The sequence below is a fragment of the Ahaetulla prasina genome, chromosome 11 (assembly GCF_028640845.1).
Source record: "Ahaetulla prasina isolate Xishuangbanna chromosome 11, ASM2864084v1, whole genome shotgun sequence".
Taxonomy (NCBI): domain Eukaryota; kingdom Metazoa; phylum Chordata; class Lepidosauria; order Squamata; family Colubridae; genus Ahaetulla; species Ahaetulla prasina.
Window position 1 is genome coordinate 29,229,283 of NC_080549.1, and position 13,690 is coordinate 29,242,972.

General features: G+C 40.4%; 1 protein-coding gene across 10 annotated transcripts in view; it reads left to right on the forward strand.

The window, feature by feature from the left end:
- Window positions 1-13,690, forward strand: part of HEPH (hephaestin) — a 130,897-nt gene that overhangs the window by 99,048 nt on the left and 18,159 nt on the right. For 8 of the 10 annotated variants that reach the window (XR_009156681.1, XM_058196634.1, XM_058196627.1 and 5 more), the window contains 3 exons: window positions 4,397-4,536; window positions 4,824-4,986; window positions 5,329-5,367. Coding sequence is in view for 9 of the 10 variants with exons in the window: in XM_058196634.1 (XP_058052617.1) it covers window positions 4,397-4,536; window positions 4,824-4,986; window positions 5,329-5,367 (342 nt within the window). In the remaining variant the exon portion in view is untranslated. Of the gene's footprint in view, window positions 1-4,396; window positions 4,537-4,823; window positions 4,987-5,328; window positions 5,368-6,449; window positions 8,357-13,690 lie in introns of those variants that run through there. The other 2 variants (XM_058196630.1, XM_058196631.1) reach the window with 2 other exon arrangements.

Here is a 13,690-nt window from a genome sequence, read left to right on the forward strand (position 1 = left end):
CTTCTTGCTTCAAACGCCTACCATCATCCCAGTGCCGAAGAAGCCCACCATCAAGGAACTGAATGACTACAGACCAGTTGCTCTAACATCTGTAGTCATGAAAACCTTTGAAAGGCTAGTGCTTTCCTACCTGAAAACCATCAGGGATCCGCTGTTAGACCACTTGCAATTTGCATACCGAGCAAATAGATCAACAGATGATGCTGTTAATATGGCTCTGCACTACATCCTACAGCATCTTGAGTCTCCAAAGACCTATGCAAGGGTCCTTTTTGTAGACTTTAGTTCAGCATTCAATACCATCATTCCAGACATTCTTCTAACTAAGCTAAACCAGCTACAGGTACCGGAACAGACTTGTAAGTGGATCACAAGCTTCCTAACAAACAAGAAGCAGCAGGTGAAGCTAAGCAAGATCACATCAAATACCTGTACAATTAGCACAGGGCCACCCCAAGGCTGTGTGCTCTCCCCACTTCTCTTCTCTCTGTATACCAATGACTGCATCTCCAATGATCCATCTGTTAAGCTACTGAAGTTCGCAGATGACACAACAGTGATTGGTCTCATTCGAGACAATGACGAATCCGCATATAGACGAGAGGTTGAATGACTAGCCTTGTGGTGCAACCAAAACAATCTGGAACTGAACACACTCAAAACCGTAGAAATGGTGGTAGACTTTAGGAGAAATCCTTCCATACTTCCACCTCTCACAATACTAGACAACACAGTATCAACAGTAGAAACCTTCAAATTTCTAGGTTCTATCATATCGCAAGATCTAAAATGGACAGCTAACATCAAAAACATCATTAAAAAAGGACAACAAAGAATGTTCTTTCTGCGCCAACTCAGTAAGCTCAAACTGCCCAAGGAGCTGCTGATTCAGTTCTACAGAGGAATTATTGAGTCTGTCATTTGCACCTCTATAACTGTCTGGTTCGGTTCTGCAACCCAACAAGAAAAACACAGACTTCAGAGGATAATTAGAACTGCAGAAAAAATAATTGCTACCAACCTGCCTTCCATTGAGGACCTGTGTACTGCACGAATCAAGAAGAGGGCCATGAAAATATTTACAGACCCCTCGCATCCTGGACATAAACTGTTTCAACTCCTACCCTCAAAACGACGCTATAGAGCACTGCACACCAGAACAACTAGACACAAGAACAGTTTTTTCCCGAAGGCCATCACTCTGCTAAACAAATAATTCCATCAACACTGTCAGACTATTTACTGAATCTGCACTACTATTAATCGTTTCATAGTTCCCATCACCAATCTCTTTCCACTTATGACTGTATGACTATAACTTGTTGCTGGCAATCCTTATTGATATATTGACCATCAATTGTGTTGTAAATGTTGTACCTTGATGAACGTATCTTTTCTTTTATGTACACTGAGAGCATATGCACCAAGACAAATTCCTTGTGTGTCCAATCACACTTGGCCAATAAAAATTCTATTCTATTCTATTCTATTATTTGTAAAATAAATAACCACATCTCTCTGTAAACACTTCTGCCTTGCCAACCAAGAATTAACACGATAAATTTTTTCAATATTAACTTCAAAATCTTCTGGTTCCACTCCATCTATCTGAGCAAAGGCCTGAGCAAAAATCTCTTTCAAATTTTCCTCTCTACATTCTCTTAATCCCCTCACCCTTATAGCATATTCCATTAATTTATATTGTAATATAACCCTTTCTTCATCTGCCCTATCTACCTTAACCTGAATATCATCTATTTTATTTTCTAAATTCAAATTAATTTGAACTCCATCTATTTTCTTTTGCAAATCTAAATTAATTTGGTTAAGTTCTTCTAATCTTTCCTCTGTCTGAATACTAGATAGCAATAATGGGGTAATTGATTCCTTTAATTTTTTCATCTCCCTCCTCTGCTCTTCCACCATATCTTTAAAATCCAGTATTTCTTTCTCCATTTCATTAAATTTTTGATTAATTTCTGAAAGATGAGCCTCCATAAGCTCCTGTAAAAAATTCCTTAAACCTTCTTTAATATCTTCTTTTAATTTCCGTATCTGAACTGAAGAAATTTTCAATATTTTAGAAGTGGTTAAATCTCTTTGCTTGAAAACCATTTTTAAACTAAGTAATACCAAGAAGAAGAAAAAGAAAAGAAAAAGAAAAAAGAAAAATTCAGTAAGCTTTTCTTTTTAAACACTGTAAGAAAAAGATTAAAAAAAGAAATAAAAAAATATCCATTTTTAAAAAATATCTTGTTATATTCTTCTTAAAGGTTCCACGCCAGCAATTGTAATAAGCATTTCCTTAGCTTTCACTTAGCTTAGCTTTCACTTTCAATACACACAATGCCATTTCCTTTCATCATCTCCAATCTTGACTACGAATACATTCTCTGTCAGGGAGTTAAAATCTTCTTACAATCAAATGCCAACGCTCCTGTTTTCAGCTCTGTCTGCGTTAGCAGTCCTTCAGTAATCCATTTCAATCGCGGAGATGGGCGCTGCGTTTTGTTCTGCCATTTGGCAGAAGCGTTCCGGATTCCGGAGCTTTTTTTGGGCTATAGAAGGAGCGTTCCCATCAAGCCACCAGAAATCTTCCTGGGGCTTTCCTGGGGGCTCTACTTCAGCCCGAATACTCACCTCTCCCTCTTTGCCCAAGGGAAGAGATTTCCAAGCCACTTGACAGCAGATTAACGCTGTCTGAGCGGCTCTACAGAATCACACAGAACTGGCGGTCTGAAATAGACCACCATTAACGAAGCGGAGCCACCTGGAAGAAGCGGAGCCACCCAGAAGTGGCTAGATAGATAATTGCTAGATTGATGAGGTGCTTATGTGGATGGCTATATAAAATATATAAGGAAGCTGGTTTGGAGAACAACTGTTTTCTACCTCTACAAAGCAATTTCAGATAGGTCTCGGTTTACGACCATATAATGGAGCCTGCCAGTTAAAGTTGTAACTCATGACAGTTGTAATGTATGTCATCAGTGACCGACCAATTGTACAAAGGTGTGTTTTTTTTGGCATTTTGGAATGCTCCCTTCAGAGCTGCAACATCAAGGCCTGTTGGAGCTGTGGGAACGGGAGGGGGGAGGTAAAGATAGCTGGGGGGGATGTGTAGCCAAAATAACATTCTTTCCCATGGGAACCAAGGACACTCCACCAGGTGTTGGAAAGGTGTGAACCAAAGCCCACTGGAGATGGGACTGTGACTTGATTGGACCATGTGATGGACATGTGACCTGGAGGCAAAAACTTTGGGTTTTGATTTGGGTGGGGAAAACCTCGGGCCCTTCAGAGTTGGGTTTTCCCCAGCTGTGCCTATATGACATTCCTAATAAATTTATGGAAGGGACGTGGTGGCTCAGGGTTTAGGACGTTGAGCTTGTTGATCAAAAGGTCGGCAGTTCAGCGGTTTGAATCAGCGGTTTTCCCTCAGGGGAAAATGTGGCAGCGTCTGGAACCCTAAAGTCTAGTATGGTTTCCAGGCCTGACACCTAGTGCTGCCGTGTGATGGGGTGAGCTCCCGTTACTTGTCCCAGCTTCTGCCAACCTAGCAGTTTCGAAAGCACGTAAAAATGCAAATAGAAAAAATAGGGACCACCTTTGGTGGGAAGGTAACAACGTTCCATGCGCCTTTGGCGTTGAGTCATGCTGGCCACATGACCACGGAGACGTCTTCGGACAGCGCTGGCTCTTCGGCTTTGAAACGGAGATGAGCACCGCCCCCTAGAGTCGGCAACGACTAGCACGTATGTGCGAGGGGAACCTTTACCTTTAATAAATTTATACTTTGAGGAAACTCCAGGATTCAGAGTTTTGATTGCCTTGGGTCTGCTACTTGGAGCCCTGACACTAATTAAGTGAACCCAGATTTTGGCAAAAACATTGTAAATCCTGGGCATGTGACCACAGGATGCTGCAAATGGCGGTAAACATTTGCCAAGCGCTCCCAATGTGATCACATGACTGCGGGAGGAGGGACAGTGGTTGGAACTTGTAAGTTCATTTTGGGGTCCATTGTAACTTTGAATGGTTGCTAAGCAACTGGTCGTATAGACTTTTTGGTCTATATCATTTATGATAGCTCCTAAATTCCTCATCAGGCAAGATGTGACAGAAGACGAGACAGAGAAGAAGCCAAAACTCCAAAATGTTTCTGCAAAGTGAAGTGCAGTTTAAAGTCCTCCTTGGGGTGGAGATTGTGAGCTGGCCCTATTGTTTGTGGTGGGTGTGATTGAGTCAGAGGCAGGGAGAAGGATTGCTGACAGTTTTGCAGAGACAAAGGACCTGATCCTGAGGAGAAATGCAAAGGCTCACTTTGGAAGGCTGAGTGATTCTTCACAAGACAAAAGTCCTGCCATTATTAAGCAGAGATCTCTTCTTTCCTTAGCAATCAATGGTAAAGTATATGCAAACTTGCCCGGGCTGGAGATGTGTGAAGGAGACTGGGTGAACTGGTATCTGCTGGGAATGGGCCAGGAGATTGACGTGCACACCATTCACTTCCATGCAGAGACATTCATCTACCGGGTGAGACTCTCCCCAAACAGATGCAGAGGCTCCCCACCCCACCCCACCCTTAAAGAACAAATCTAGGGAAAGAGTTTGGGGGCTCCTGTCTTGCAGTTAGTTTGTGTGTCCCAAGTTGGCAGGTTGGTTTCTTTCCTCTCCCCAGGTCTCCCCAAGCCAACTAAGTTGAGCAAACTTATAAAGCGCCTAACTTTCTGGCCGTGGACATGGTAGTGGCTAAACATTATTCTCTGGCCATCACCCCTGTTCTAGATTTTCACTCATTGCCCTTTCATTTTGTGTTTCAGAATGGCAAGAGTTACCGGGCTGATGTGGTGGATCTCTTCCCTGGGACCTTTGAAATGGTGGAGATGCAGGTTGGCAATCCTGGCACCTGGCTTCTTCACTGCCACGTGGCTGACCATATCCATGCTGGCATGGAAACGCTTTTCACAATCCTACCCCGCCAAGGTAAGAAGAAAGCTTGTGGTGCAAGTGGGGCTCAATCTGTTTGGGGAACTGTGCCCATCAAAATCATTCAGTTGCTCCAAGGCACATCCAACCCCCTTGGAAACCAAGGATGAAATTCCAGAACTAAAAAAGCTTCAGGATAAGTGATGGATCAGTAGAGAACAACAGCTGGAAGGACCAGAAAAGTTAATGCTGTAGCAGATGTGCTTGCTTAGCGGTGAATTGTGAACAGAGAAGAATATAGATAATTGAGAATCAGGGTCTGGATTTCTCTATCTAAGTCCTCAATCTCCCTTTGGGCTTCACAAAACACTCCTGATTCTGCAATTTATTTCTTTTCAGATGCAGAACACTGCAGATACCATGTATTCAAAATTACAGGTACCGTGTTTTCATATTTATTTTCAGATATCTTTAATGAAAAGAAGGACTAGGGATGACATGATAGAAGTGTTCCAATATCTCGGGGCTGCTACAAAGAAGAGAGAGTCAAGCTATTCTCCAAAGCACCTGAGGGCAGGACAAGAAGCAATGGGTGGAAACTAATCAAAGAGAGAAGCAACTTAGAACTAAGGAGAAATTTCCTGACAGATCAATTAATCAGTGAAACTACTTGCCTCCAGAACTTGTGAATGCTCCATCACTGGAAGTTTTTAAGAAGATACTGGATAACCATTTATCTGAAGTGGTGTAGGGTTTCCTGTCTAAGCAGGGGGTTGGACTAGAAGACCTCCAAGGTCCCTTCCAACTCTGTTATTCTGTTTATCTCTTTCAGATATCATGATTGACAGAGATATTCCAAGTTTCTTTTCTCTCTTCCATTTTCTTGTCCTATGGTCCCAAATAATCATCCTCTGAAATCATCCTGAAATATTGCTAATCTCTTACAAATCAGGATTCCAACTTGGCACACCCTCCTAAAATTTTCCTCTATCTTCTGGAAATTCTCTTCTGAATATTAACTGGTGAACCCTTATTTATCATTATTTATGCTAGCAAGATTGCGTCTTACCCATGGTTTTCAGATTTCAGGCTGTGGTTTAGATGAAACTGCTGGGACATAGCTATGGCACTTTGGCTGAAGTGCAGTTAAACATCATGCTCAACCATGCTGGACTTGAATCCTATACAAACAAGCCGGTTCAGTCCTTGGCTTTGGCTTGCCAGTTTCAGGAAAACCAGGGACTAGTGTAATGTATGAATCCATGCTTAAGCTCAAGAATGACACAACTGAAAGAGATTCTGTTCAGTCAGCTTGGTTCAATCCCAAATTCTAAACGATTTCACAGGATTTCCAGTTTAGCCTTGTTCCTCATTTAGTTTTCCAACCATAGGGAGTTTTTGACTTACTTGAGCCAGCTTTTACACAATTATTGCTGTTGTTCTCCAGTTTTCAATGGCTTAAGTTATTAAATTCCTCTTGGTCCGTAGTTTGATTTTTCCATAATTTGTTTGACTTCCAGCAGAAACATCTGAGGAGGTAACTGGATGTCCTTCTGAAGAAGATCATATTGAAGCTTCTGAAGAAAAAATTTCCCACGACATCATTTTGTTTGGCTCAACGCTAAACCAGGGACATGTAGAAGCAGCAATTATTACTCTTGCTGTTGCTGGGGTGGTGCTCTTCATCACTGCAAGTGTTCTTCTTGGTGTGATCATTCACCTCAAAAGACAAAAGAAGTTGAGACGCAACAAGCGGTCTATATTGGACGAAAGCTTCAAACTGATGCGTAGTCAAAAGCGTGACCTTTAGAAAAGGTCTTGGGAGTTTTTAAGCCAGGCAGTAGTGTAAATGGCCCAGAATAGGATTTAGCAATCATTTTCTGAAAATTCAATGAGAAATTTTACTAGTAAGTCCTTCTGCCTATTATATTCACTTTACATTTTAAGGTTTCAGGTATCCCAAGTCTCAGATTAATTCCCAGATCCTTACACCCTTATTCACTGAAGGACAGGACAGGACCTAAGGTAGAGCCCCCCAAAGTTATGGGCAGTCAATAAATTTGATAAATAAATAAGTAAATCAATCCAGACTGGATACTCAGTCAAAAATCCTTTGGTCAACAGTTTCCAGCTTCTTGCATCAGCTTATTCCCTATCTGATGCTACAGTACAACCTGAGACCTAGATCTCCTGCATTCCTTCATTCTTGAGGCAAGTCACCATTCCGTGAGATTAGCCAATATAGTTTGTGCCTGTTGAACATAATACTTGGTTAGGGAGAAGCAACAGGCACAGAGAAGGTTCTTCTTCTTTTTCCTTGCCATGTATATTTCCACATCATCTTGTTCAAAGTCTCAAAATATTCCTTCTCCAATTTTATCGGAATTGTTTGAAAGAAGAACAAAATTCTTGGCAGTACATTCATTTTAATTAATGCTATTCTTCCCATTCCATGGGGTCGCGATGGGTCGGACACGACTTCACAACTAACAGCAACAACAATTCTTCCCATTAATGATAGTTGCAGATTTTTTCATTTTTCCAAATCTATTTCAATTTGATTCCTCAATTTATAGTAATTATCTTCCTTCCACGTAATACATCTTGAAGTTAATTGAATGCCCAGATATCTTACTTTCTTTACTATTTGAATATCTAAGTTCTGCATTAGTTGCTTCTTTTGTTTTTCTCTCATGTTTTTGACTATAATTTTAGTTTTATCTTTATTTATTTAATCCTGCTACCTCTCCATATTCCTCTATTTGTTGCATTAACTTTAAACCCGTTGCCATTGGTTCTTCCATAATGAATACTAAATCATCCGCAAATGCTTGTAGCTTGTGTTCTTCTTTTTTAATTTTCATTCCTTTTATTTCTTTATCTTGTCTTATTTTTCTATTTAAAACCTCTAACGTCAAGATAAATAACAATGGAGATAACGGACATCCTTGTCTAATTCCTTTTCTGATATCTACTTTTTCTGTCACTTCGCCGTTTATTATTACCTTTGCCGATTGATCTTTATATATAGTCTTTTTTTTTTTTATTTTATTCAAAAAGTTTTACAAAAAATTTTTTCCCCCTTTCCCCCCAACCCCTCTCCCTTCACAAACCCCCTCCCCCTCCCCCCCTGGCTTCCCGGAACAAACACAAGGTATAGTTAAAAATAAAACAAACATATGCTAAAAAAAAAAAATTTTTTTCCCAAAACTATTATACCAATTCTCCCTCTCTAGCTCTGACTTCCTCCTTACATAACCAAATCCTTCAAAAAATTAACAATAAACAATAATAAAATATATAAATCAGTAGAACAAATTAATCCTAAAATATTTAAAACCAGCTAAAACATAAAAATCCAATCCAGTTCAGAGAATATCTCCCTTATAGCTTCTATAACCATATAACCATATAATTCTTTCGGGGACACAAATATTTTTGTCTATTAATATTTTAAAAAAACCTTGTTTCAAAAATAATACTATTGTCTCTTGCCATTTTTTTTGGTGCATTAATCTCTGTCTTTCCTTCGTTGCTCCTTTTAAAAAGTCAATCACAATATTTCCTAGTAATTCCTTATGTCCAGAAATCCAAAAATTACTGCAGATATTCCATCAGTCCAAAAGAGAACTCTTGGGAAACATTAAGCTTGTGAGTCTTTTCCATTTGAGGGACAATCTCCTGTAGCACAAATTCAGGCAGCTCATCCAAACTATTTAAAGAAAACTTCTTTAGATCACCTTGTTTCTTCACGATCAAATCTTCATATTTATCCACTTTTATTTGTATATCCTCCATTCCATTTTCCGAATAATTGCACTGGTTAATTTGCTCCAAACTCTCATCCAAAACGTCCCCATTTTTTATCAATTTGTATTTTTGAATAATTAAATACATTCTTTCTGTGTAGTCCTGTATAACGTCCCGAACCCATTCTTCTGAAAGAACCTCCATAACAAAATTCCTGCTGACAATCCCCTTGTAACGTACTTAAACAGCGTAATATAATCCAACAGTCCACAGTCAAACACAATAAGATAAAATCTCCATTCAGTTTCGATTCAACAGCAAAGCTCCCTTTGATGTATCGCTCTGCTTTCAGTTTCTCTAAAACGAAACTGAAGGGGGGGAGGAAGTCAGAAAATCAAAAATACTTGCAAACCAATAATTGCTCCTCACATTCGTTCCTCCTGCTTTTCGTATCCACAAAAAAAATCAATTGCTAGCAGAAGTGGACATCTTCCTCTTTTCCTGCTTTTTCAGGAGCGCAGAGAATACTGGAGGTGGGGGAGGGGTAAATAAGGGGATTCACCGTTCAGGACTTTGTATTACAAAAACAAAGCCCCTAGGGGAATCTACCCAATTCCTCCCCCTTGCTCTGTCTCTCTCTTTCAACCAGAGAGAGAAATGAAGCCGGGATCAGTTGTTAAATCCGGCTTTTACGGTATTCAATGCGGAGTGCCATAAATTGGCACCCAGCGAGAAAGATGGCGCCACCCAGAAGCCCTTTATATATAGTCTTAACCATGTTTACAAATCTATCCCCAAAATCCATCTTTTGTAATTGTGTAGTCATAAATTCCCAATTCACATTATCAAATGCTTTCTGTGCATCTAAAAATAACAACACCATTTGTTTTCCTGGATGAGCTTCATAATATTCCAATGTATCCAATATGATTTGTATATTATCTCTAATTTGTCTTTTGGGTAGAAAACCATTTTGATCTAACTGTATAAATTCGTTCAACAACCTCTTCAGTCTTTCTGCCATAATTGATGCAAATATTTTATAATCTGCATTTAATAATGAAATTGGTCTATAATTCTTTATTTGTCTGATTCTTCCTTTGGTATAAGAGTTATATATGCCTCCATCCATGACTTGGGTGTTTGGCTTCCATTAGTAAATCATTGAATACTTGTAGCATTTTATCACTTAATACATCTTGCAATTCTTTATACAATTCTGCTGGTAATCCATCTGGCCCCGGGGTTTTTCCATTTTTCTTTCTTTTAATTCGCTCTATCAATTCCATCATTGATATTCTTTCTTCTAGTGCTTTTTGGAATTCCTCTGATATTTTAGGAATCTTTGCTTTTTCCAGATATTGTTCTATTTTCCCTACAGAGAAGGTTCTTCAAGAGGAAGGGTAACAAGCATTCCTTTGAAACAGGTTTCAACCGTGAATTATGGAATTTCTTTGCTTGAACTCCTTTCATTCCTCAGCAGTGCTTCTTTCAGAACTGTTTAACTCAACCAAAATAGGACTTTCCACCTAAAAGGCCAATGATGATAAAACTGATCTGGCTTATAACTAAAAGAAATGGAAGAATCGGGGTTTGGGGGATCATGTTTGTTTCCTAAACTAGGAACCCTCCACCTGAGTTGGGATTGCAACCCCTAGGATTGTGGAAAGTGGGAAAAATAATTGTAGACATGGGGAGGGTGACAGTGAGAATAAATGAAGAATTTTAATTAGGCATTAGTTTATTAATGTCGGGAGGGCACCATTATGGATGGACTGGTTCACATCTTCATTATGCAGTTGTTGGATATCTGATGAGAATCTGATTTCAAGAACTGAAAGGACACCATCCCAACTAAAGGAGACCTTATACCTTAGCCCAATGTTCAGTTTGAACCAAAGATCCGAAGATTGTTAAGGCTTCTGATCCATTCATTTTGGAAAAAGAACTTGGCAAAGGCCTTCACAATTGAAATAGAACCAAATCTTTCAAAAATCAAAATGAAAGGAAAATGAAATACTACATGCAGACTCTGTAGGGTCTGAGAGTGCTATTCTTAGGCATTTATCCTTGTTTCTGGTGCTCAGTTCAGTTTGCCAACTTATTTTGGTGAAAGATCCAAGATCTTTATCAAAGACTTATCTGTGTAGATGGGTAGAAATTCATTTATTCTTGTTTTTTTAATAAGGAAATGCTAACATTTGTTGGTTTGCCAATAAAAGTGATAGAAACAAGTTTAAAACAACCTTATAGAAAGTAGTGGTGGTGGGGGAGAGAGAGAAGACAATCATTCCTACAAAGAAATTCTGAACTCTGATCCCCCAAAATTGTAAACCCAGAGACTGGAGCATTGAAGCCTGATTTATGTATACATATCATGGACTGTTTCCCAACTTTGGGTACTTAAAAATGTGTGGACTTCAACTCCCAGCCAGGCTGGCTGGGAATTCTGAAAGCTGGAAGTCCACACATCCTCAAGTGCTCAAGGTTGGAAAACACCAATCTTGCGCCTTATCCTAAATGTCTTCAGACTCCTCTGAACCTGCGTGCACAGAGTAGTCCATGTGCAAGCGAAAAACCACTCAGGTAGTCAGATGGATGGCATGCTTCAGATGACTATACAACTTCTTTTGCATTCATCTGAAATCACATGAAAAAGTTCTGAATGCAACCATTGTTCAGTGGGCATAGAAAGTTGATTATGTCGTTTGTATTCCTGCCTTCACATGTGCTCTGGAGAAATTACTTGGGTCAAATTCTCCTAAGTTGTCTCAACGACTCCTTCTCTGGAAGCATCAGTTGACTAATGAATGGGTGCATTGTACAGCTTGGTATTTGGAAAGATGTATGAGTATTATCAATGCTGCTTGATACATGATTTGGTACTCATTCATGCCAGTAATTACTTGCTGATTTATAATTATATGAATTGGGCCAGAACTTATCTATCTTAAATAAATTAATAACAAGAATGAGAATGTATTAGTATTGCCAAAACTATCACCAACTAGAAACAAAATTTGGAGCAGCTGTTTCCAAATTTTTTCAGAGTTGATTTTGGACTGGCCTTTTTACTTTCTTCAGACAGAGAAAGAGGGTGAAGATTGCTCCTCCCTAATAGTTCCCAGAGAATATTGGAGATGCAGATAGTAAGGTCCTCAGACTGGGAAGAGTTTGTCTATAGGGCTAAAAGAACAGAGAACTCAGTTTAGAAGAATCACTAGGTGTCATTCTTGGATTTTGAACTGACATGGACCTATCTGAAGGGGAAAAAAAGGATGTCTGGCAAGTGTTTTCCCTTGTTTGAAGAAGAGGTGGCTTTGTCGGGTAGAATTTTAAGAAAGAGAAATAAAGGACAGCCTCATATGAAAAGAAAAATGGTTTGAAAGTATTACCTGGGTGTATGCGCACGTGCAAATGTACCCTGACATGGATTTGTGTAAGTGCAAATGGAGCCTGACCTGGGTGTATATGCATGTGCGAATGGAGCCTGACTTGGCTGTGCACACGTTCAAATGGAGTCTGACATGGATGTGCATACGCACGAATGGAGTTGGACCTGGATGCGTGCAAGTGCAAAAGGAGCCTGACCCAGTTTTGTACTCATGAGTGAATGAAGCCTGACCTGGCTGTCTACAAGTGCAAATGGACCCTGACCTGGGTTTGTGTGTGCATGTACAAATGGAGCATGATCTGGATGTGCACATGTGCAAATGGAATTTGACATAGATGTGCACACATGCAAACGGCACCAGACCTGGGTTTGTACGCATGCGTGAATGAAATCCGAGCTGGGTGTTTGCAAGTGCGAATGCAACCTGACCTGGGTGTGTGTGCATGTGCAAATGGAACCTGACCTGGGTGTTTGCAAATGTGAATGAAGCCTGACCTGGTTGTGTGCAAGTGTGAAAGCCTGACCTGGGTTTGTGCGCACAAGCAAATGGAGCCTGACTTGAGTGTGTGCGCACATACAAATGGAACCTGACCTGGGTGTTTGCAAATGTGAATGAAGCCTGACCTGGTTGTGTGCAAGTGTAAAAGCCTGACCTAGGTTTGTGCGCACAAGCAAATGGAGCCTGACTTGAGTGTGTGCGCACATACAAATGGAACCTGACCTGGATGTGTGCAAGTGCGAAAGGGGCCTGACCTGGGTTTTTACACATGTGTGAATGGAGCCTGACCTGGGTGTATGCACATGTGCGAATAGAGCCTGATCTGAGGTTTAGGCGCACATGCGAATGTGAGATTTGTACAAATGTTTGCAATTGAGCCCACACCCAGGTCAGGCCCCATTTACACATGGGCCAAAACCTGGGTCTGGCGGCATTACCCAGGTCAGGCCACATTCATGAATTCAAATTCAACCCCGACCTGGGAAAGCCCCCAAATCAGGTCAGGACCCATTCGCACATGCATCCAAACCCAGGTCAGGCTCCATTCGCACGTTTACAGAAACCCAGGTCAAGTTCCATTTGCAACTTGAGGGCCTCCTTAGGGTGCCATCAGCCAAACAATGTCGGCTGGCGGCCCCCAGGGGAAGAGCGTTCTCTGTGGGGGCTCCTGCCCTGTGGAATGAACTACCTGTGGGGCTACGCCTACTCCCTGATCTTTGGACCTTTAAGCATGAGCTTAAGACTTTCTTCTTTCATCAAGCAGGGCTGGCCTAATGATAAATTTTAATCGAGGGTTTTTAGTGGGGTTTTTAATGGGGTATTTTATTCTATAATTTTATGCACGTATTTTAAATATTCAGCTTATGGAATTAGATTTTTAATTATATTGTATTTAAAAATTTTTGTATCTGTGTTTTATCTATGCTGTACACCGCCCTGAGTCTTCGGAGAAGGGCGGTATAAAAATGTGAACAATAAATAAATAAATAAATGCACCCATTTCAACGTGCACCCAAACCTGACTCGCCCAAATCCTAACCTTAACCCTATTTGCAAATTCAACCCCGACCTGGGAAAGGCCCCATTCACAAACTCACCACCAACACAGCTCAGGCCCC